This window comes from Equus asinus, chromosome 1, assembly GCF_041296235.1.
Source record: "Equus asinus isolate D_3611 breed Donkey chromosome 1, EquAss-T2T_v2, whole genome shotgun sequence".
Classification (NCBI taxonomy): domain Eukaryota; kingdom Metazoa; phylum Chordata; class Mammalia; order Perissodactyla; family Equidae; genus Equus; species Equus asinus.
In genome coordinates, this window is record NC_091790.1 from 148,709,038 (window position 1) to 148,734,485 (window position 25,448).

At 37.7% G+C, this 25,448-nt stretch overlaps 1 protein-coding gene across 1 annotated transcript in view; it reads left to right on the forward strand.

The window, feature by feature from the left end:
• LRRC72 (leucine rich repeat containing 72) overlaps positions 1 to 25,448 on the forward strand; it is a 44,820-nt gene that overhangs the window by 5,095 nt on the left and 14,277 nt on the right. The window contains exons 2-6 of the mRNA XM_014830552.3: positions 733 to 806; positions 5,366 to 5,435; positions 16,753 to 16,834; positions 17,929 to 18,039; positions 24,967 to 25,056. Coding sequence (XP_014686038.1) covers positions 733 to 806; positions 5,366 to 5,435; positions 16,753 to 16,834; positions 17,929 to 18,039; positions 24,967 to 25,056 — 427 coding nt within the window. The remainder of the gene's footprint in view (positions 1 to 732; positions 807 to 5,365; positions 5,436 to 16,752; positions 16,835 to 17,928; positions 18,040 to 24,966; positions 25,057 to 25,448) is intronic.

A 25,448-nucleotide genomic window follows, 5' to 3' on the forward strand; every position in this document is an offset into this window, starting at 1 on the left:
TATTTTTTCCATATCATCTTAGGCCATGTGGCCTTAAATGTTATTTTGTAATTTAGCAAAGGAGCTTTAAGAAGAAAAAGCAAACCACTTAAATAACTGTTGTTGGATTTGTATTTTCAAAACAAAGCCTATGGGAATAAAAATCGCTGCTTCTCCACCAAAACTTCCCATGATGCAAGTAAGGTAACTCAGGAAAAATGAAGACATTGTTCCTTTGCAAAGAAAGAGAAATGATATTTACTTACTCTTCCATTCATTTGCCTGACATTTATTGAGAACTTACAAGGTGCCAAGCTCCTGAATGATAACGTACATCATATCCTGCTCCCTCTACCTCCAACCTGGATACTGAGTGCTTTCTGTAAATATTGAAAATCTACCAAATATGAATTCTTGGTGTTCAAAGGAACATTTAAAAACATTTAAAAACCAAATTATTCTGGTAATTGAATTGAAAACTTGATTTTGGTGTATAAGTACACATACACATTTTTTCTTTTTGATTAAAAATTATTTATACATCTGTGCCCAGGATTAAGGATAATGAAATTCAACCACAAAAATGATTAAATAATATATAATTGTAGTGTTGGAATTTATCAGTTTAGAGTGGCTGCCTTCATATTCACCTTTCTTTTGATCTTCTGGTAGACGTTATTGTTATTGACTGCAAATGTCTCAGTATTTTTGCTCAGTGGAATGTGGCTTGACAGATTAATTATATGTTATCAGGCAGTTGAAGATCAACTAAAGATATGTGGCCACAAGAGGGATGCTGATGTCTTTGAGCTGTTCCTTTCTCAAAAGTAAGTGTACTCTATGTAAGAAATAGAAGAGCATCATATTACAATGTTTCATAGATTTCAAATGTTCTTTTCCATTGTTTTCCCCCTTAAGGACTGGAGAGGCCAGTACCACGCTCTAATTACTTTAGCACTCATTGACGTCACCAGTTTCTACTGGAGAGGCAGGATATTGACATGGATAAAACAAAGATTATGAAGCCAGGCTGAGTTTGAATCCCAGCTCTTTCTCTTCTTGTTGAGTGATCTTGGGCTTGTCATAAACCTCCCTGTCAGGGTTCTCAGGTTTAGCAAATAAAAATAGAGAATGTCCAGTTACATGCAAATTCAGAGAAACAAATGAATATAATTTCTCTTTTTTTTTAGTATAAATATGTCCCATATCACATTAGGACATTTGTTGTTTCTCTGAAATTCACATGTAACTGGATATTCTGTATTTTATCTGGCAACCCTGTTGCCTGCAATAACAATATGACCTGCTTCACAGGGTTATTGTGAAGATTAGATGAGTTAGTAGAAGGTAGGGGAGGGCCTGGTATACAGTAAACACTCAATGAGTGTCAGGACAGTCAATATTATTACTATTAGAGAATAATGATTCATGATACCCCTATGCTATAATAATAACAACTCCTACCATGTTATAACCACTAGCTAACAGCCACTATCCTAATTTTACTGAAAGGCAGGAGGACCTCTCTCTCATGTAACAACCCCCTTTAATACCACTCAACTTCCCAAGGTGGCAGACAGCAAAGTGGGTTCTTCTGCTTCGGAACACTCACGGTGCCTGAGATAGAGCTCAGATGTAAGAGGAAGTGATGAGTTGGGCTGGACTTTGACACCACAGTTTTCACTGGCCACGTGACACCTGTGCAGCCACAGTTTACATTTGAATAACAATGACCTATTCCTACTCTTCTTTCCCCCCACTTCTTGCTTTTTAATCTCTGTGAATTCTATGTATTATTTTAATATAGGCTTGACATATTTCTACTCATATGTAATCTTTGGAACCCAGCTACTTTTTAAAGAAAAGGTCCTACTTTATCAATGATATTAGTCACTCTCTCTCTGGTGATTTCAGGAAATCATTTATTAATAAATATATTTCTGTTGTTATATATAAATATTTATTTTTAGTTTATTAGTGCAGAGAAAAATATTTATTTTTATAATGGTCCTGAATCTCTTGGTACTAAGAAAATAAATAGCTGATCAATTTAAGGTTTTTGAAAATACATATTTTAGAATGGAACAGGTAGGGTAGATAATTCTGACACACCTTAAGGTCATGTTCTGAAACTTTCTATAGATCAATTAGTTTTACTATAACGATAAACAAATAGTTTGTGTGGTCTAAAGATTGAATCTCTAAGCTTTTCATGATTTTAACAACTGTATGTTATTGATCATAAGGGTAAGCAGAGAACGATAAGAAAAGCTTTAAAACTCTAGAAAAAATGAGAAATATTGATCCTCTGACAGAGGGTAATTAGTGGTCTTCTCAACTAAAGGACAATGCATTTTATATCCTAAGAATACTAAGTTAGCATTTAATCCATCTGGGTACCAAAAAAATGTTTTCACTCCAGGTGCCAATAAACTGCGTAAATAGTTATTTTCCTAAATCTCTGTTGAACTTGGAAAATGGAAAGCATGTTATCAATGTCTCCTTGAGTAATCACAGAGAACATATACTGTGACAACAGTGTTGACAGATTATTGTCAGCACAAGTCATTGCCATCATTAGTAGTGGAATTTCCTCTCATTGTCTTCTGCTGACCTCACCTTAAATGTAACAGCCCATTATTGACTTAGGACAGGTTTATGGGCTGAATCAACCCTCCTGACTTGAGTTAAAGTCCTCTTAAAAATGAATCACTTTGTTACATTATCCAATAGCTGAAAATTCAGCATCAATACTACTAGTACAAGAAAATTAATGACAATAATTTGACACAGTTGATATTTTCAAGTATTAATGTATTAAAATAACTTTTCTAAGTGGGGTTTGAGTTTCTCTCCTACGATGTAATGATTGTTTTATGTTTCATGGGAACAGATGAAGCTAACCTACTATTATTATTGCCTAATGCAATAGTGTAGACGCACCAGGGTCCAATGCTTCTTCCCAGAAATAGGCTACGTGTCTGCACTGAGGCGTGAGAAGGCATTATGTGTGCAAATCTCCTGTTAGAAGTTGCTTTGGAGAAGCCTGGAATATTTTGCTGTGCTAGGGACGTGCTCAAAGACTAGTGGTGCATGTCAAAAGGGTGAGGTAGTCTGCTTGAAAAGTCTTCTGTTTGGGATAATTTGAGAATTCAAGAAAAAAAAAGATTGAAAAAGGATTAAGAAAAAACTCTTCAAATCAAAGAAGGATGGGGAAGAGAGTGAATGAGAGAAAGAAAGGGGAGGGGCAAATGTTCCTTACAGAATATCAGCTAATGAATGTAAAAAGAATGAGAGCATTAGAAAATCACCATTTTATAATCCCAAATCTACTGATTCAGGTAAGGAACATCAATCGAAGCTAAAGCCATTGAATAAATAGTTTTGGGGGAACAAGATATACAAGTAGTCTCAGAGTTCTGCCCCACATGTTACTTTTCCATGATTAAATCTGTGCTTGTACAATGGAGATACAGCCTTAACCAAATGACTGAACTTAGCTTCACTAAGACTGGGACCAAGTGGCATCATTGCCTCCTGATGTGATGTAGCAATTACGACCTTTGTAAGTGAAAAATGATCTACCTTGAATTTCATCATGAGGAAGCAGTCAGACAAATCAAGAATGTGAGACAGGGGCTGGCCTGGTGGCACAGCGGTTAAGTTCGCACGTTCTGCTTCTCGGTGGCCCGGGGTTCGCCGGTTCGGATCCCGGGTGCGGATATGGCACCACTTCGCAGGCCATGCTGTGGTAGGCATCCCACATATAAAGTAGAGGAGGATGGGCATGAATGTTAGCTCAGGACCAGGCTTTCTCAGCAAAAAAGAGGAGGACTGGCAGTAGTTAGCTCAGAGCTAATCTTCCTCAAAAAAAAAAAAAGAATGTAAGACATTCCGTCAGACAACTGTCCTGGACTCTCCCAAAAGTCAGTGTTAAGGGAAAAAAAAGAGAGAAGGTGACTATTCTAAGTTTAAGAAGACTAACGAGCTATACCAACTGAAAATGCAAGGCAGGAATTGATGGCATTCAGGATTTAAAAAAACAAACTATCAAAGAAATGTAGGGGCAACAGGGACAATCCGAATATGAATAGTATATTAGATGATATTATTGAATTCTATTTCATTTTCTTAGGTGTGATAAGGGCATTGTGGTTGTGCAGGAGAATGTCCTGATTTGAGGGATGTGCACATGAAGTATTTAGGAGTGTGGGCACTGCAATAATGCCTGCAACTTATTTTCAAATGATGCACCAAGAAAATCATCAACCATAAATAGATGTACTAGATGGACAGAGAATGAGCCTGAGTGTGGCGAAGTATTAGAAATTAGGAGAGCTGTGCAAGCATTCATTGTACTAGTCCTTCAACTTCTCTGTTTGAAGTTTTTCAATATAAAAATTGGTAGGAAACGTTTCTCTTGTTTAGAAATGTTGTTTGCATCATTTGAAAAATGTTTGCTTTCATAAAAATTAGAAAAATGTTAGTCCCTCCGTATCCCAAGGTTAAAAATGACTGTGAAAGGATGTTGCCACAAATGAGTTAACATACGTAATATTCATTAACATTAGCATTTTTAAAGTGCTTAGAGAAGGGCCTGGCACAGAGTGCATGTTCTGTAAGTGTTTGATAAGTGGAAGCATAAATATATACATATCTGCTCCAAGCCCATGATTCCCGCCCTGAGAAATAAAAGAGATCTGAATATTCCAGCCCACAGCAGTCAAAGGGCCAGCTACCCTCAGAGGCTTTACCCTCTTTGCTGACAGCTCTCCTCCCACCCCTTGTCTGTCCCTTTGTTGGGTGAGCTACTTCAATAAAAAGGCTCAGGACTTCTTGGGCAGCTAGAGTCCTGCAAGTTCAAAAAGAATGGGCAATATTTTGACCCCATATTTAATAAACAACAAAGGCAGAAGAAAACCCTTTACCCAGTCTCTGTCTCTTGGGGAACCAAAATTTCCACGTTTTAAATCCAGTCTGGACAACGTCAAAGCCAGAAGTCTGCGGACATGAAACAGGAGCAAATGATGTTTCCCAAAAGTACTTGAAAGTCCAGTATGTTCTGCGCTTACTTTTTTTCCTCCACTCTCTCCCCAGTAAGATCATTTTTTAATTGAGGTCCCAATACATTCAGTCATAATGAGGTGTAAATTTCCACTAATGTGATAAAATGATCCCCTTTAAGTATTTGCTTTAATGGGCTGACAAAAGTCTTAATCCAAATGAATGAAGTTTTAATGATTTCGGAAATGAGCACGTAAGTGGGCCAACAATTTTGAAAGGACAAAGAGAGAGGCCTTTCCAGTTACACCAAAGTCATACTATATAACCCGCCTTACCGGGTGAATTAATCGTTGCTAATGTTCACTTTTTTTTTCCTTTCCAGGGAACTGACAGAGGTCATTGATCTTTCTAGGTTTAAAAAATTAAAATACTTATGGCTACATCATAACAAGGTAGTATTATATTTTATCTTTAAGTAGCTCTGTAATTAAATTACTATCTTAATTTCATGTTTTTAATAGAGCTAATCTTTAAAAGTGTTAATATTTATGCTCCCAATTTAAATTTAGGTAAGAAACATATATATTTAAATTAGTATATTGAATAGCACAATTTGTGAGCTGTGATCAGACTTCACCTTGACTTTTATCTTTCACGTGCTGTCAAAACTGCTCAGTGGAGGCTACTCCTTCCCAGGGTTCTGGAAGAAAACTTCGTCCATCTCGTGATAGTTCTCAGCTCTCTTATGTAGCTCAAATCTTACAGTCCATTTGAGTCATAGTCATAGTTCCAGTTCAGAACTGAGAATGTCTAGGCAAATCCATTTATCAACTTTCAATCTTGATTCATAAATGAGACATCCCCCTACCTCCCCTCCCTTCTCCAGCTACAGCTAACGGCTGATGGCCACCTGCCATCTTTATTAGCTAGGGAGGTGTGGTTAGTCGTTTTCTTTCTCTCTCACCTCCACCCCAGCCTTCTCCAGGGTTGGTATGGAAGGGGAAGGTGTGGAGGTAGAGGAAAGGCGAGGGAGAAACAAAGGTTTTATTTGATTTGCACCCTCTGGTACTAACAGATGTTCAGAGTTGACTTTTTTCTCTTAATGTGTTATTCAGAAGCTCCCTTGTGAAGTTTCTCCAACTCTCATTCCTCTTCGCTGGCCACTCCTGACCTCCCCTCCCCTTTTATCCTGGTGGTACTTACAACTGAGGGTCTCCCAGCCATGGAAAACTACCCTCTTGGGCAGGATGCTTCGCAAAGTGCCCCAGATCCCCATTGTTCCAATGGTCCTGCATGCAGTTCCCAGAAGTCACACACCTTTGTCCCACTATCAGAGGCCAAGGGGCTTGGTTACCTCCTAGTTGCTACCCAGACTGATCCAGCTTCTCAGAAAGTGCCAGGCACTAAGCCACCATGTCTCCAACTGTGGGGACACTCCTTGAGGTCACTGAATGTAGCCCTTGAAGCTTCTCTCAGAGGCTAGGGTTTAGGAGGCACTGTCCTCTCACCGGCTCCCCATAATGGGGCCTGACTGGGGCCCCAAGTTCTCTTCAGGTCGAAGAGCAGGACTGAACTAAAATCCAAACCCAAACAGTCATTACAGTTCAGTAGTCAGTAAATTATTCTCAATTTTCAAAAATTTCCCTTTCCAACAGCTTGTATTTTGTCCATTATAAACTGATAATCCAATCCTAATATTTTGAATTTAGACTTTCAAGCACTAGCTGATTCAAAAATAAATTTGAATTTTCAGCAGTAGTCTTCTCGTCACGCAGTAGTCCACATTCACAGCATTGAATCTTTAAGCAGCCATGTTTATGAAAGTATTTCAATGTTACATTGCATTTTCAGGGGGGTTTTTGTTGTTGTTTAACTAAGTGGAAAATGAAAGTGCTTCTAGTATTAAGTGTAAGCATGAGTCTTATAAACTTGAAATAATTTCTTGGAGAACAAACACGAAAACCTTCAAGGCCCCAGTCAGCTAACAACTGAAATGGAAAGTGCATGCACCACTTAAGGGCATACAAGTTCAAAACTCTTTTAAACACTCTGCCAGAAATTATCCTGGGTCACAGTGTGCCACTTCTGATTAGAAAAAGATGGAAATCATCAAGCATGGCAAAAGTGACGCATCCTTGTTTTTCATGTGAGCTCCTTGTGGTGTTCAGTGGAGTTGGATTTTGAAGGAAAGAAAATGTACAAATGGTCACAATATGTCTAAAGGGAGATGTATAATTAGAGATTTTGTAATTTTTTTGGCTTTCTGGTAGTGGACTCCATCCCACCTCTATTAGTCATTGAATTTTCATGCAATTGTCTTATAGATGCATCATGTACATAAGAAGAGATCGCAAATGCTGTCAACTATTTTACTTCCTTTTGCTTTTGAAGGGGGGTTGGTGGGGAAGGGATGTGACATGAGGCTGAATTCTCTTCTTGTGCTTGGCTATTTACGTTCAATAAATTAACTATGTTATTTCCAAAATTACCGTCACTTAACTTTATTCTTTAAAAAATAGACTTATTTAATCCATATAATACTGAAAGGACATCATACCCAAAATAAATTTTAAGTGGTCCTGGGATAAGTCAATAAGCTAATGTGAGTTTTCCTTTTGATCAATAATTGACTAGTTGCTAAGTTGCCTGAGGATTTACATTCCATGAATGGGCATACTAGCTATGATAGAACTTCATCAAAATTCACATGTAAATTTTGATGATTAGTTTCCTTTAAAATCTAGATTAGTTGACCACTCTAGGTTGACCACCAAGAAGCTGTTATGCCAGTAGAAAATAGTATGGTGAATTGTGGTGAAAAACATCAACATTGATATAGGAATATAAATATTTAGAATTGTAACATTTTGTTAACAATGATCTGCATTTGTGACAGCATTATTCTTACATTGGTGAATATCTTAGACTACCCTCTATTTAGGAACAACTAAGGCACAAAGTAGTAAAATAAAATGGACACATCTTTTTTGTTTATTCATTTATTCAATCAACAATTTTGTTGAGGTGTATGTACTGGACATTATTGGTTGTCCACTCAATATCCATTCTCTCCTTTAACCTATCCAGCAGAATCTAGGACTGGGTTTTGGTACATACTTCCCCTCCTTTTTACTCAGGTAGGTGGGCCTATCCCTGGTTCCAGGGGGTAGATACTGAACTCTCCAAGCCAATCAGGAGAATCCCATCCTCCTTGTGAGTGGCTAGTCAATGAATGGACACATAACCCAATTGTGGTAATAGAGACATTGGAGAGACATCTGCTGGGAGGCTTCTGTGAGAGGTTTCCTTACTCCAAAAAGACAGGGCTAGAAGAGAGGTCCCTTATTTCTGAATTTGGATGTTTTCTTGCCTGTATATGAAGCTAGGAACCATCCTACCAACTTGAAGATGCATCCAACATTTAGAGAAAAGCAGAACCCAGAGAATCATTGAGATGGTAAGACTGAGGCTTTCACAACCTCTGAACTTCTTGGTATATGAGATAATAAACGTTCTAATTGATGTGCCAGTTTGAGTTGATCTTAGAAGTTCCTTGGAGCCAAAAGCATCCCATCTGATACAGCTTATTCTGTACTTGCATTAGGCTATTGATAGAATACAACAATAAATGGGATGGTACCTGCTCTAGTGATAAAATTAGGAAGGCCAGAGGGAGTGGCTGTGCTCTTGGGGAGGACACTGCATTTGCAAATTGCCTGGAGTGAACTGAGAGAAAGCAGTAGTCTCGGGAGGCAATGAATGTAGTTTGGTGTGTTTGGAGCCTAGCATGGTAGAAAGGTGCACACTACTCCCCATTATTATCTAGTGGATGCTAAAACTGGAACTTCTGGTCTGACTCTGGACTAGCAAATTCAATAGGTACTTGTTGTTTCTAAGGACCTCCACTGCCCCAGCTTTCCTAGGTTGGCTCAGGCAACTCTGGATCTTTAATTATGCTTGCTGAGGGTTTGTTTTCTCCTCCTCCTGCATATAGATATTCACCAGGTCTGCGTCACCTCCCTTTGTGGGTCACCTTTTTCTAATCTCCCCAGACATAAGTAGTGGGAGGCAGCTGCTCATTGGCGCATCTTAACTCAGCCCTTCTGAAGACTCCCTTCCTTGTCTCATCTTCTAGTGAGCCTGACCGAGGGGATTTTAGGCCCACAGTTCATCCTTTACAGCCTTTCATGCTAAGTGGAGTCTGCTCAGACAAGTGATCTAAGTGATTTGTCTTTTATACTACAATTGCAAATGGTCTATACAGTTGATTTGTTTGTGTTTTGGTTAATTACCTCGAAAATTTTCTTTTACAGATATTTAATAATGAGTTCATAATACTGGTGCCACAATGCTGGTATCCTTCTACTGCTGGAAGAACTAGCAATACTTTGGTATATTTCATTTGTTTCAGATTAGAATAAGCGTTTGATGAAAAACCTGTATAATGGCTCACCAAGCAGCTGTCCAAATGGAATAGGAATTTCTGCCATGTAGCAAAAACCAAATAGTTGGCAAATTTCACAAAACTAAATTAATATAAAAGTACCTCTCTGGCAAAGTCATTGTTTATAAACTTCATCATCTAAAATATAATTAAAATACTTATTTATAATAACATTTTCCACACTAGCTGACCAGAGAATGGTCAGATTAAAATCAACAAAATTGTTTTAAGAAAGATCCTGGGCTCATTCTTCTATGCCACTAAGATATGTTATTATTTCCCATCTCCCAGGCCTTCAGTATCTATTAAGAAGTTGGTACACAGCACAGATTTATATATTTTAGGAAGGTTTATTGATGTACAAAATTACAAATCATGACTTGAAAATTTAAATAATTATTTTTAATGTGCTGTTTTAAATGTTTGTAAAGAATTCTTTGAATGGCAGTACTTTTTTCAGGCAGCTTTACGACACGCCTTGTTATCATGAAATTTTAGTTGGTTCTTTTAATCAAGCTTGGGTATATATATATATTTATCTATTTACTATACATACCATATCTTATTCTGAAAAATGATTTAGGGCAGAACAAAGCCAATGGTAAAGCATAAGAGCTATTAAATAATAAGGCAAACTCTCATGTATTCCATATAATTTGGGCTCTTGCATGTTTCTGTTACCCCAGGACATTAATTATATCCTGTATGTCAACTTAGTTGAAAGAATTCTATTTTGCCAAATATTTAAAGCCTCCTCTGAAAGTAAATTAACATACATAATCTAAATAAGCTTTCACTGCATGGTTGTGAAATTCATAGATATGTACACTATATCTCTAGTTATGCTTTAAAATGATTTATCCAAGAAATATAACCTACTTTTGGAAAAGAGCATATATAACAATTTTAGTAACATGGAAGAAAGAAGAGAAAACTTCAGAATGAAATTCTGTTTGTATTGGATAAAAATAGTTATTTCTGAATATTTTTAAAGTGCAGATTTTATTTTCAAGGATTGTGCATATTTTAAACTAAGACACAAGCAAATGCGTTGTTTTCATTTATTGGACAGGAACTCCATAAAAGTGAACTTAGGAATCTTGGAAGTACATTGAAAATTTTCTTTTTTTTCTATTTAATTCAGTGTATATTATTAAAATGCTCCCCAAACAATACTTAGTTTTATATAAATTTAGGAAATATTGTGACTTCAATGTCAAACGTACAATAATATACCCTTTTAAATAGCACCTAACTATAGAGTTTTTCAGAGTTTCATCATGTCGTCAGATCACTGGCATATAGGTCTTTCCCTCTAGGGTTTTCAACCTTGGTACCACTGATTCCTGAACTGGATAATTGTTGGTTGTGGGGGGAGTCCTATGCCTTTTTGGGTGTTTAGCAGCTTCCTTGGCCTCTACCTACCACATGCCATAAGAATTTCCCCCTGAGAAGTGACAACAAAAAATATTTCTAGACATTGTCAAATGTCCCCGGGAGGCAAAATCACCCCCTCACTGAGAATCATGCAATTTGGTAGAGTGATCTGTGGAAACCCAAGTCAAAACATCTCACTCTGCTCAAAACCTGCAATGGTTCCCTGTTACTTTCAGCCAAGTTCTTACGGTACCTACAAGGCCCTACACAAGGCAGCCCCTGATTCTCTCTCTAACCTCATTACCTCCCTTCTCTCCCGTGCTCGCTCTGATCCAGCCACACCAGGCACCATACTGTCTCTAGACCTATATACTGGCTAGTCCCCAAATGCTCCTCCTACAGATATCCCAGTGGCCCACTCCCTCCCCTTCATCAAGAGTTCATTCAGGGGGCCGGCCCGTGGCCAAGTGGTTAAGCTCGCGCACTCCGCTTCTGTGGCCCAGGGTTTCGCTAGTTGGGATCCTGGTCGCCGACATGGCATTGCTCATCGGGCCATGCTGAGGCGGCAACCCACATAGCACAACCAGAGACACTCCCAACTAGAATATACAACTATGTACTGGGGGGCTTTGGGGAAAAGAAAAGAAAACGATTGGCAACAGATGTTAGCTCTGGTGCCAATCTTTTTTTTTTTTTTTAAAAAGAGTTTGTGCAAATATTACCCCCTCTATAACACCACCTCCCTACTGGCACACCCAGTCTCTATGCTTTCTTTTTCCCCACAGCACTTATCAGCTGATACCATAATATATAATTTACTTATTGTACATGTTGTTTAATTTCTCTTTTCCTGCTGGAAAAAATAAGCAAGGATTTTTGTCTGTTTTGTTCACAGCTCTACTCCCAGAACTTAGCACAGTGTCTGGGACACAGTAGCAGCTCAACAAATATTTGTTGCATGGAAGAATGAGTAAACAAAGATACTAATGTTTTCTAATAAATGAAATATTTCCATTTGGTCAGAGAGTCACAAATGATATGTAATTGATCATAATTATAAGTTTGAGGAGGGTAAATTGATAATCTTTTGCTTAGCATTACGCTTTTTTGTTCATTCACAAATGTCAGGTTCTGTTTATTTGACATCAGAGCTAGGTCTGCCAAGTTAAACTTTTCTTTGCATAGGTGCTAGTCAAAGTAACAGAAATTCACTTAACAGAAACATGCTTTGGCTAAGTTAAGCAGAAAAATAATATATTGAAAAGGTATTGGATAGGTATTAGGTAGCTTAAGAATCAACTGTAGAAAATTCTCAGGATCAAAGGGAGCCATGGTCAAAACCATTTCACAGAACTGATTTCCACAAACACTACTGACTTGCCAGTCAACAATGGAAGCCCCAGCTTGTGCTGCTGCTTGCCTGTCACCAGCACCAGCTGCTGGACCCCTCCACCGTCACCAATGCCACTGTTTCCACTGCTGTGGAGACAAACGTTGCTGTCTCCATCTCTGCCAACACCAGAATTAACTCTCAGCTATCTCCACTTCTTTGCATTACTAGTTCTTGATTCAAAGTTCAGAGGGAAGGCATCAGATTGGCTTGGTCTAGTCATGTGTCACACCTACCTGGCAGGAAATCTGGAAAAGCAAATATCTTGCCTAATGGGGAGTAGGTTCTGATTCCCACCAAGACTCATTAGAGGAAGAATTCCTTGAATTTTGGGGAGGAGTGTTAGATGCCGGGCAGCTAAAAAATAATGACAAGTGCATCTCATATTTCATTAAATAATGTTTTGACAGATGAAAAGAAAAGAATAGCACCAATGTCTGTGTAAGTGATTCCTGGAAGAGGGTAGGTATTTAATAAGTGGATTTTGAACTGTGTTCAGGTATAGTTATGGTCCTGTTACTAATCAGCTGTTACTAATCAGATGATATTTAGGAAATTGCATAATCTCTCCAGAGTTCAGCTTCCTCTATCTAATATAGGGAGCATTTATTCTTCCTAACAAAGGGTTGTCATGATAAAGAAATGAGGTGGCATATGTGAAGTACTGATCAAAGAAACTCATACACATTTCAGTAATAACCCAAAACATAGCTAAACACTTTCAAATAATAATGATAAACAGGATGTAGCCTTACTACGTGTCATGCAAATAAGTTTATATCTGTATATCTCTTTCTATATATTGAGAGAAAGAGAAACTATATATAATTATATTTTTAAACTATTATATTTCTCTTCTATTTTTTCCATTTCCTGCTGAATATTTTTGGGTGCATTTTAGACATGTTTTGGAGTTATTGCTGAAATACTATTTTCTATCACTCAATCTAATATTTTCCATTACTCAAAACAACAATATTTTCCATTTCTTCAAAGTATGTTCAAATTAATGTCATCTGGATGGTTTATACAGAAGTTCCTCCAAATTAAAGAGCCCAGTAACGATGTACTATAAGCCAGTTTTTGATTTGAGAGTCAGACAGACTTGAGTTTGAATCCTTGCTCTGTTACCTGGGGAAAATTGTCTAACTTCTCTGAGCCTCAGTTTCCTCCTAGATAAATGAAGGATAAAGCAAATAACATGGAGCTATTGTAAGGACCATATTAAATAATGTCTGTGAAAATATCTAGCTTACTACTCAGCTCATAATCAGCACTTACTAAATATGAATCTGTCCTCTTTTCTTGACTCTAAGTCAGCAGTTCTCAACTAAGCACAACTTTGCACACCGCCCCCACCCCCACGTGACATTTGGCAATGTCTGGAGACATTTTTGATTCTCACAGTTGAGGTGTGCATGTTACTGGCAACTAGTGGGTAGAGACTAGGGATGCTGCTAAACATGTTACAATGCACTGGGCAGACCCCCAACCCCAACCAAGAATTATCAGGCCCCAAATGTCCATAGTTGCAGAGGTTAAGAAACCTTGCTCTAAAAGAAGCCTCCTTAATTCATTCTGGTATTCATTTTTCCCCACTATACCTCAGTTGTTACCTTTAAGTGCTTGACACTAAATGTATGAGCCTCCAGGTCTATAAAAAATAGTAGCTGTTAACCAATAAATAAATAATAGCTATTGTTTATTGGGCACTTACTATGTGCCAAGTCTTGAGCTAAGGTGTGATTTGTGAAATGTCACATTAAATATTAATGCTATGGCCATCCTTAGAATCAATAGTGTAGATTTCTCTAAATGGATAATTATAATAACATTTTACTTTAATAATGGCTTGAGTTTCAGGACAATCAGCAGGTCCTCCAATTTCTGTTCCTAGATCTTGACTTCAACAACTTGCTACGTTTCAATGTCTATTAAGTGCTGTGAATTCTACCTTGGAACTGTCTCTCATTTCGCTCCACTTCTCTCTTCTCCCACTGCCATTACTCTACTCTGGGCCACCATATATTCTTCTGAATTAGCGTAACACTTCTCCTATTCATTCCTGCCATTATACTTACTATTCCTTCTAAACTACATTCTTCCCTTCCATTTTCTTTCTAAAATAAAATAGGGCAATAGCACTCCTCTGCACAAAATCTTTTAAAAGCTCCCCAAGGTCCTCATAATCTGGCTTTATCTCTTTCCATGCCACTCCCCCTACACATCTGACCCCAACAAATAGTGCAATCTTAAAATCCCAATGATCATGGCCAAGGATGTTAATGCTCTTGGGAAAACTTTGATTCTATGATCAAGATGAAACTGTTGAGTTTATTAGTATTCTTCCTGTGTTAATGAGTAATGCAAGAGAAATTAAAGCCTCAGCTAATTAGCAATGCTTTATTAATGTGTGATTGGCAGAGAACTGGAAAAAGGGAAGAAAAAGTTGTGGTTTCCACTGGTGTTCTTTTTCTATGCTGATGTCAGGTGTGGCTATCATTAGATCAGGGAGTGGTGAGGAGGACAGAAGGCAGTGAGTTGCTGTCAGGAAGCCAGTAAGAAAAGTAGAAAGGGATAGGCAACCAACTGGGACCCACCCCTCACTGCCTTCAATGACCCCTCCCACCTGGGGAAAACATGGTTCCTCTCATGACTTAACAAAAGCTGTGGGGAAATTATTGGTGGTCCTCCAGCATGAGTGCTGACATAATCTGGTATAGAATGAATCCGTGAAATGAGGAGATGAGCAGCACACATGCCTTTTGTAGCATCACAATTTGTGAATGTTGCAAATATAAGAACAACTTAAAGAAAAATCATTAAAGAAACCGGTTTTCAAACTTTGGTTACAAATTCAAACTTTGGTTACAAATCTTAAATCGCTTTTCTGAGATATGAGAGGCCAGGAGTAAAATTTCCAGTAAATCCTCACTAAATCAGATAAGTTGAATCAACCCATCAAAGGCCAAAACAATTCTATTTAACTGATAACAATAGTTCCTGGGATAGGCTTTAATAAACACATAAAACGAATTTATAATCATAAGCCTATATTGCGGTATATCTAAAGTACTAAGCATTTATCAATAACTATTTCCAGAAAATCTTCTCCCTGCTAGACCGTGTATTAAGCAGCCACTTACCTGCTATACTGAACTTGCCGGCTGCTGTCAGAGGATACCTGCCCTGCCTCTATGACTCCACCATGTCTCATCCTCATGACTCAAACAAATCTGTAAATTTTATCAAGGTTATAGAGTCAATATTAAAAAAAAAATAATGGAGTTCTCCTTGCAGGGTAACAAACATTTCTGATCTTCAGTTTTGTGTGTTGGATACCCCATATCATGTATAGTGTGCCGAATGGTTCATTTGAGGAATTTTCAAGAGTGCTTTTGATTACATATTTCCAATTCATGTAGACTGAATTTCTAATCTTAAAAGTCAGACACAACTTCACCATATCATTAGGAGAATGGGGAGGTGGGAAGGATAAGATACTGAAGAAATGTGGTTACTTTCGTTAAGGAAGACACAAAACTAGTGATCAAGCGATTAATTGTACAAGTCAAATGGAGCGGGAAGTAGTCAAGAAAATGGAGGTTCGTATGGGGGTTGTCAGGAAAGGTCTTATTTCAAAAGATGAGCTGTGCAGTAACAGGATTATGCTGTGCCTTGCCCTCTCCTTTGGGATGTGGCCAGTTGAGCTGTTAGAAGTGGGCCTGACCTGTAAGAGTTGCCTCCTGTGTCTACTCAGATTATAGAGTCCTCAGCTAAACTGAGGAGATCCGTTTACTAGAAGGACAGTGAGCCTGAAAAGAGGAGATGAGAATTAAGAAAGAGTTCAGAATTAGACCATCATTCAGGAGATCTGATTCAATGTGCTGGAGTGGGTGGAAGTTTAGAGAAAGAACACGTGGGTCAAAAGAGAGTGAGAAGATAGTAGAGAGATGCAAGGAGATCAAAGGATGTTTTCCACAAATCCCTGGGGCAGTCAAAACCTCCTGTGATGGCTGGCTCAGGCATGGTTTGATAAACCTTGCTAGCCTAGGGCTGATCCTTAAGAATAATGGGAACTGTACCAGGAAGAAAAGTCCTGCAGGCAAAGAGAAATCATGACTCAGACGCAGAAGCAGAAATGGCTTCCTCATTATCTGAGGGGAGAGCCCTTGGCATATAATAGGCACTTAATCATATGTGACGGTGAATTAGTGGATATGTGGAGCCAGATCCAGTGAGACTATATGGAGAATTGTGGGAAATGTTGTTAGAGCTAGGGCTAGGCCAGCTTACAGAGGCTTTCAAAGTCTTGCAAGGGAGTTGGTCTTACCACAGTAAGAGAGGTTTGTATTAAGCTAGCTTAAAACACACTTTTTATCCCACTGCCCTCAAAGACAAGCCAAATGCAAACTCACATCCTAGACCATAAGGTCACAAATAATTAATAACAGCAAGCATCAAACTTCTGTGGTCTTATTGTAATTATGTATATACAATATTATACATTTATATAATTATTGTAGAAAGTATATTGTTCTCTAACTCTCATTTTCAGCTCCATGGAATAACATTTTTAACTAGAAACTGTTGTCTGACAGAACTATATCTAAACAACAATGCAATATTTGAGATAGAAGGTAGGTCTTAAATTTTCTCTGTCAATTGAATAAATTTTCAATTAAGTAATAACTTTCAACCGTGATATTGTTAATAGCATGCAAAAATCTATTTAAACATTTCTGTTGAAAATATGTGATGGTCTATTTTTTTAATGTTCCTATGTACTTTTTATTTTAAGAAATTTGCTTTTATGTGTCTTGTTCAAAATGTGAAAGAATCTTTTTTTTAACATAGAAATTTCGCCATTCTTCTGCACAGTTGGACACAAATTAGATACTGTGGAAGCAAATTTTAACAATATTTGGGAGCATTAATAAATACAACAACTTTATAAATAGTCTTAATGTTTTTACTGGCTATAATTTTTACCAGCCAAATTCCTGTTTTCACTCTGCATTAATTTTATATGCACAGCAATCTCTAAACTGACAATTTCAAGCCAGGTATAAAAGTACGTAACGTATTATGGTTATGAGATACAAAGAGGCATAGCAGAAAAAGTTTTTCTGTAATACCATATATTATAAAATCAAAACGTTATAAGTTTTAAGATCCACCATTATTCCATGCACCACGAAGAAAGAAAATCTTGCCAATTAAACTATGATGTGGATATCACAAAGACACAACCCACTTTTACTTATGATAAAAAGGTGGGAGAATGTGCAACTTAGAATCAACAAAAATGATATGAATATTTGGCTTCCTGTTGTGTAAAGAAAATATTTGGTTGAGCAGTTTGGGGGGAGATATTGAATTAAATGAGTAATTATTCCCTTGATTAGCATTGTAACTCTAACTAACATTGGCAAAACCAAACCAAAAGAAGAGTAAGAAAATAACCTCTCTAAAATTTAAAAAAGTCTTTGATACAGCGAAGAAAAAGTAAAATCATAACGATGGAAATAAATTGACTCTACATTCCCACATCACACTCAATTATTTGGATGCTTATGTTTGTTGTATTCTTAATGATGGTTCACAATGTTATTAATAATAATGCCTCCTTTCACCAGCTGTAATGTATTCTTTGCTTTTGTTTAGTTAGCATGTTTGATTAGCAATGAAAATGTTTAAAATCTTGTAAAAACAAAGTTTGTCTTTTGTTTAGGCCTGCGTTGCCTGCCCTCCTTGCATATACTCCAGCTTCACCACAATGAGTTAACAAACATAGACGCCGCAGTGAAGGAGTTGAAGGGAATGCTAAATCTGAAGACCCTAAGTATTAATTTGCACTTTTATATGGCTATAAGTTAAAAGAGTAATAACATAGGGCATTTTTTCATTTTTTAAATTTAAATTAGATCAATGTTTATAACTAAAATATTTAGATATTTTTGAAAACAAGACTAGATCTTGTTCTTTTCTAAAATGGGTTTTTGAAAGAACAACAGATGAAAAAAATTTTGTGAAATGACATGGCATGCCAAATGAAAATGACAGAGGTGATAAAAGACTATTTACATGTTTAAATCCGTGCTTTTGGTTTTACCTCAAAAGTAAGTTTTAGCACATATTATGTGACTCCATTTATATGACATGTCCAGAACAGCCACATCTCTCAAGACAGCAACACTGAGAGGCAACTATTTTTAAATAGATGAGCATCTGCCCAGGGCTGGGGCGCTGAGAGGACTGGAGAGTGATGGCTAAAAATAAGGTGTATGGGGTTTCTTTTTGGGGTGATGAAAATATTTTAAAATTGACTGAGGTGATGGTTGCACAACTCTGTGAATATACTGAAAAACATGAATTGTATACCTAAAAATGGGTGAACTGTGTGGTATGTGAATGATATTAATAAAGCTGACACCCCCCCCCAAAAAAGAGTAAATTTTTATTTAAGCTTTTAATTTGGTGAACAGCAACCTTCATTCACAAATGTTGAATCACACCTAGCAAGGAACTGGCTTCAGTATTGGAAGAAATTGTGAGATGGGTTGGAAAAATAAATACACAGTTCCTACTCTCAATAAGTTTACAGTCTTGAAGGGTAAATAAACCCATACACAATCGCAATACAGGACAAATGGTCCGAGGTGCACCAAGGGAAAAGATGCTCAAATCAATGAGTGGGTTTTCAAACTTTAGAGTCAGGAGACTTTTTCATATAATGTCTTGAAATAGATATTGTCTTCCTATCCATTTTCTATTCATTTCTCAAAATTGCCTGAGACAGTGTTTTGAATACGTGTAAACTGACGTTGATGGTAGAGGTTCTGATCAGATCAATACCTAGAGAGTAATTAAAGTTTTCTGATATTTTCAGTGTTAATCAGTTATGTCTACTGTATGGAGGAGAAACGATTCATGTGCTTATAAGGAGACTATTAAGTTTAAGTCTAACTGTTAAGATTGCACCAAGATCATGACAATTCCATGCTTATCTTTGAGTCGTGATAAGGTCTGTGAAACACTCAGGAGTGGTCTGCATATTTGAATTATCTGGCCCTTCTGTGCTGAACAAACGCTTCTATGGTTCAAAACTGGCCATGCTAGATTCAGAACTCTCGTTTATCTTCATTTTTCTACAAAATGGGTTAATAGCTACCTCTCAGGATTGCTTCAAATATTAAGCCAACTCTTTCAAACATTTTTTTCAAAAGCACTTCTTGACATTAATGGTATTTTGAAGCAGCAACAAAAACAAAAATTGTTTTATTGTGCATTGTGTAAATTAGATAATGAATTAAGATGTACACAGTCTAGAAATTCTGCCAAGTAGTAAATAGATTAAAAAATATAACTGACATTCTAAATAATAATCATTATAGTAACATGTTTGAATGTCTTTCTTGTTGAAAAAGGCTTTCTTATCTTCTCATTGAAATCTTCACAGTAATCCTGTGATGTGATTAGGATTATTCCCTTGTTAACGGTGGAAATACAAGTCTCAGAGCTTTAGCCAAACTGCTAAGGAGTGTTGAAACTTAAACTCATGCTTTGTTCCTTCTATTTATCATTTATTCATTCATTCATTCATGCAACATATTTATCACGCATTCGCTATGTGACGCTCTACTAGATGGGAACGCAAAAGTGAACATGGACCCTTACGGACCTTACAGTTTTAAAACTCTCAGCCTAAATACTTCTTAGAGAGCTGAAACGGCTTGATGTGAAACTTAATAGGACAATTTACTAAATGTAAGAAATCAATAATTTAAGCACACTTATTTTACAATATAAGATTTGAGGTTAGCAATCAAGGTTGCCCCAATCACAGTCAATAGGATTATGCCCTGAACAAGGGTGGCTCTGGAGTAAGTAGTTTGAAATCCACCTCATGCCCCACTTGTCAAGAGTGTACTGAGCACAGAATTGTCAGCCCTGAGGTGGGGTGCGGAAATGCCTTTTCTAGCTCTCTGAAAGGCTGTTAGGCCGGCCTGGTAGTATAATGTCCATATCACCACCTATCACAACAGTTTAAGTGACCTCTACTTAAAATCGTAGTGATGTAATTCAAATTATAGAACTATAATTGTTCCAACTGAGAATCTTGTAATGGGATCATTTGTTTAAATGGAGAAAATGCTGTGTCCAATTACAAAAAAAGATACGTTTTCTGAAAATTTTTGGTAGAAAATATGCACGTTTTGAACCTTGCCCCATTTTGGTTAAAGATATTGTACGGAAACAATGTTTGCATTTATTAGACTGCTAATCATATTTGTGCAGTAATGTCCTCAAATTAAGTTTCTCTGAGCCTCATTTGCAACCATAGAATAGATTCAGCTCATTAACTAAAATGAGAAATCTATGTATTTTCAATTGTTAAAGTTTTTGTCCTTTCAAGTTGTAAAATCATATAAAATGCTGAAGTGTTGTTATTATTCCACTTCAATTACAAGTTCTTCAGAGAGTGAGAAAATAACCTGGAGGAGAAACCTCTAACCTATTTCGGCCTTGCACCCTCCATGGGCATTTATGAGGAGAACAGCCAAGACACTGTCCATGGCTGGGAGCTTCAGGGAGGCGCAACACCAGCTGCAGAGTGTGAGGTCCTGGAAACTGGAATTCCTGACTTCCAGGCTGAGTCAGGAGGGCCCCACCTCCTCTCTCCAGGCGGTCTCCCTTTCCACACCCTCCCTCTCCAGCTCAATTTTCCTCTTCCCTTACCTCCTCCAAGCTCTCTCTAAATCAGGATCTACAGGTGTCAAAGACCCACTTCCGGTGACTGCTGACTTTCACTAATTTTCACTAACCCCTGCCCCTTTCCCAGCACAGAGGGAAAGAACACCACCAACTAAAGCAGCAACTAAATACTTAACACATTATCCTGTTCTTAAACCTTTAGTCTCATTTCTCTCAAGTATTCTCTCTGTTTCATTAAACTCCACTGTTAGAAAGCACAGCTGGACTCCTACATTCCATACTTTTTAAGACTTGCTTCCTAGCAGAGCTTTAGGGATTCACTGGAGACAGGGAGCGGCCCCTCCAAGAGAGCATCTTCATTTCAACAGGTTCTGTCCTTAAACGTCTTCTACCTTCCTCATTGGGCCCAGGCCACCGCCTACAGCGAGCAGCCAGGGAGCGAAGAGGGGGGCTGAGAGACCAGGGTGGGATTGTGATCTCAACAGTCTCCTCGTCTGAGCCTCTTTGCCTGAAATGCCCCTCAAGGGGGGACCATCCCTCCCAAACAACAAAACAGAACAATCCACCCAAGAAAAAGGGCCCACTGGTCTTTCCCTGCTGTTTGTCCAGAAGAAGAGAATATTCTGACTCCTCCACTCTCTTCACCCCCTGCTTTAGTCTAAGCTTGCCTTTTAAAATCAGGGATGATTTTCATATTCAACATAAACCTGTGCTGTTTGGTGGCCCAATAGATATTAGTTAAAATAAAATGATGATAACAATGGAGATGCTGACCTTACTAAGTAACTTTGATCCAGAACCTCAAAATCTTAGCGTCTGATCATTGACATCTGAACTTCCTTCCACAGGCAGTTCTGTATATGCACAGACTATAACTGCTTTTAACTTCTCTATATCATTTCCCTCATCTATTAAGATGCATATGTTGGTACATTATTAATTACATCAGCTTTCTTCAGAGGTGGTCTTAAAACCATTCGGGTTCATTTAAATGATGATTTTCTCTTTTGCTTTAAAAGTTTAAAAAAATTAACTGAGGGGCTGGCCCCGTGGCCGAGTGGTTAAGTTCGCGCGCTCCGCTGCAGGCAGCCCAGTGTTTCGTTGGTTCGAATCCTGGGCGCGGACATGGCACTGCTCATCAGACCACGCTGAGGCAGCGTCCCACATGCCACAACTAGAAGGACCCACAATGAAGAATATACAACTATGTACCGGGGGGCTTTGGGCAGAAAAAGGAAAAAATAAAATCTTTAAAAAAAAAAAAATTAACTGAAGCCAATTATTTAGATGAGTGTATTTTCTCCTGTTTCAGTAATAAGTAGCTTCACACGTGTGACTTGTGTAACTCAAGCTTGCGCAGTAAGGTAGTAGAGACATTTTGATATATTTTGGGGTAAATTGCTTAGACTCACAATCCCAAATTAAGATAAGCAAGACAGTGCTGGCGCCACCAAGGCGTACTCTACATGTAGCCTAGAGGAAAGGTGGATTAAATAGTATTAACCTATTGAAAGTGAAAGTGTAAGCAATTTTGTTTCACTGTTTCTGAAGGAATGTACCATACATCACAGAAGCCTTTCCGAACTTTCAGACACAGGAAACAGATTTCACGTCTTAGAAACTTAATTTATGGTAATTTTAGTAGCATCACTCCAAAACTCATGAATCCAAAATGTTACATGTTTAATAGTATGGAATGGAAAAAAAAAAGCAAAGTTAAAAATAAATTTCTTCCTTCTAAAAGGTAAGAGCGAAGAAAAAAGTGAAGAAAAATAAAGATGAAATGCCTTTCAACTTATTTAATTCTATTTAGTTTTTGCAGTTAATTTAGACAGAGGCCAGGCTTAAAGGCCCAATTTTCTGACTTGCTGTCATTTAGATTCTACTTTATGATGAGATGAATGTTGAACCACAATAAGCACAGCGAGTCTTCAGTATTGAGACACCTTCTTCATAAGTAATGTAATTAATAGTAGTAAATCCAAATTTGGTGTTTTGTTTAGCTGAAACTAAAAGTTATTTAATTTACATAAAGAAGTTACTTAACTAAGTACTAGGAGAGGAAGCCAGGAAAAAAAATGAAATAGTAATGTTCTCAGAGGGAAAAGAGAATATGAGGGGTATACCAAAAGTAAATGTCATTGAAAGATGTTGGTACATTTTCCATTAACATCATTTGCAAAGGCAGGCTGTCGCCCAGCTAGAGTGAATGATAGGGTTATGAGGTGTCAGATGAGATTCTCCGAGACAGCCACCACACAGCAGACTTCTGCACTAAAGCATTTGTGACTTATTCCCTCCTAAACTCGCATTAAAAACTATTGTGTTTTGCTTTTATATCCTTGAAGGGTGTCTTTTTCTCTTCTCCTTCTGGCTCAAACTACAATGCGTGATCCCTGTGGATCTTTTTAAATCTGTCTTTATTACTGGTTCAGCATACATCCGTTCTATTCCCTGAACTGTAGTTGTAACTATTTGTTACCACTTTAAATTCCTTCTCTTTTAAGATTAGAGTTCAAACCAGTTTTGTCACTTCAGGAATCTTGAAAAATATCCACTGCACTTTTCCTCTCATTTCCCCCAATACATACATATTTCTTTTCTTTCACAATTCTTTGTTGCTCCTGGCTCTACATTTCCCTCCATGCTTTTCCTCTTATAACTTTTGCTTATAATGCACCAGGTGTCTTCCATTGCCTGCTTTAGGTCCCTCTAAAGCTCGTGTTTTCCACAGGGAATGGCTATACATAACAATTTTATTAGCCAGAAAAGTTTGTGTTTATACAGCAAATATCAGAATGTTTTATTACCTATAGAGAAAACATCCAGATGATTAACTTTTCCTGTTTTTATCTAAATAATTTGTAGTGTTTTAAGCATGCCCCCCCCCATATCTTCTTTATGTTGCAAACTATTCTTTATAAATATTAGCCAGTTTTTTCCTGGGTTTCTAATGCTTAATATTTTCATGCTTTTATCAAGTTTCTTTGTATTTTATAAATAGTCAAATGCCACAGCAGAGCTGCTAAATTTAACCTGTACGTTACGTGAGCCTCATTTTGCTGAGCGTGTTTGTACCATAGCTGGAGCTCTTTCTGCTACTGCCATCTAGTGCTTTTCCTCTCTAATCTATTTTTCAGAAGTATTTTTTAGAAACTGCATGTAGGCAGAATTCAGTAGCTAAAGATATCCAGCTGGAAATCACAAATGTTTTATTTCATATTGTATTGAAATAACCCTGTTTGATCTTATCCAAGGAAGAATAGGGAGAATACCATTTCCATGAAAATGAAAGTCACATCTTCTAGTTGAAGATTTTAAAAATTTACATGCTGATGCCTAAGGGATAAAGGATGTGACGTCAGTAGTGCCAGGAGCTCTTCTGTATCTGCACGCCTTCTACTTCTAGCCACCCTATTACCGAGTGTGGTGCATGACGTTTCCAGCACTGGCACACACGGACATCGAAGCCCCGTGTGCCTGACCACAGGGAGACTGGATGCAACATCCACCCCTGGGCAGCTCTGCTCCTGCTGAGGGCTGAAGCTGCTACTGGCATTTACATATTCTGAACTACGTGCAATGGCATGAAGTGTAGGAAGAAAAGTGTGTCCGCCTATCTCCACACAGGCCCCCTTGTGACCTTTGAGACTGGAAGAAGAGAACCAAGTGAACAAATACGTTAATAAAGAGCAGCGTCAAGACCCCCGGAGAGCTGATATCTAGTTCTTCCTTTACTAATTAGCTCATGGACATGTGAAAATTTTCCTCATTTGTAGCAGATTTGGGTCAATGCTATGTCCCTAGCACCTAGCACAGTTCCTAGTAGATTGTGAGCACTCAGAAAACTTTGTTTGAATGAATGAAGTTAGCAGATAGGAAAATGAAGTGCTGCTCTGAATAAGTAAGGGTTGGGTGAGACCATTGGTCTGTGAAGCAGAGCTTTACATGGTCTTATGTTTTATATTAATCCTACAATTTCCCATATTTTATCAAGTGATAAATGAAACCAATTTCGAAACCTGACATCTTAATTTGGATTTTTCCTTTGCAGGTCTCTACCAAAACCCTTTGTGCCAATATAACCTATACCGTTTGTATATAATCTACCACCTGCCAGCAGTAGAGTTGCTTGACCGAAATCGTAAGGACACCTCTTTCTTGCAGAGAAATATTTGAGAAGCAGTCTTATAACTCAGTGGCTAAAAATGCTAAATGTCTTTGAACATAATTGTCTTTGTAAACAAAAGTTTTTCAGTTATTTATTTTTGAAATTTTTGCTCAATGAAATTTGCCCTACTTTAGGAATTTGTGTCTCTTGACCACTGTATTGGAAACGGCATCTAACTGAGTGTGATGCTAGTTCTCCTTGTGATCCTGATTTTGACATTAACGTGTTGGATGCCAAATCCTTTACCCCCAGCACCTTAGTTTCGTATTTCAAAATTGAGAGGATTGGACTAAATCTCTTAGGCCTATTTAAGTTCTAAAAATCATATTTTTGAAATCCTATAAATACACATATTATAACCTATA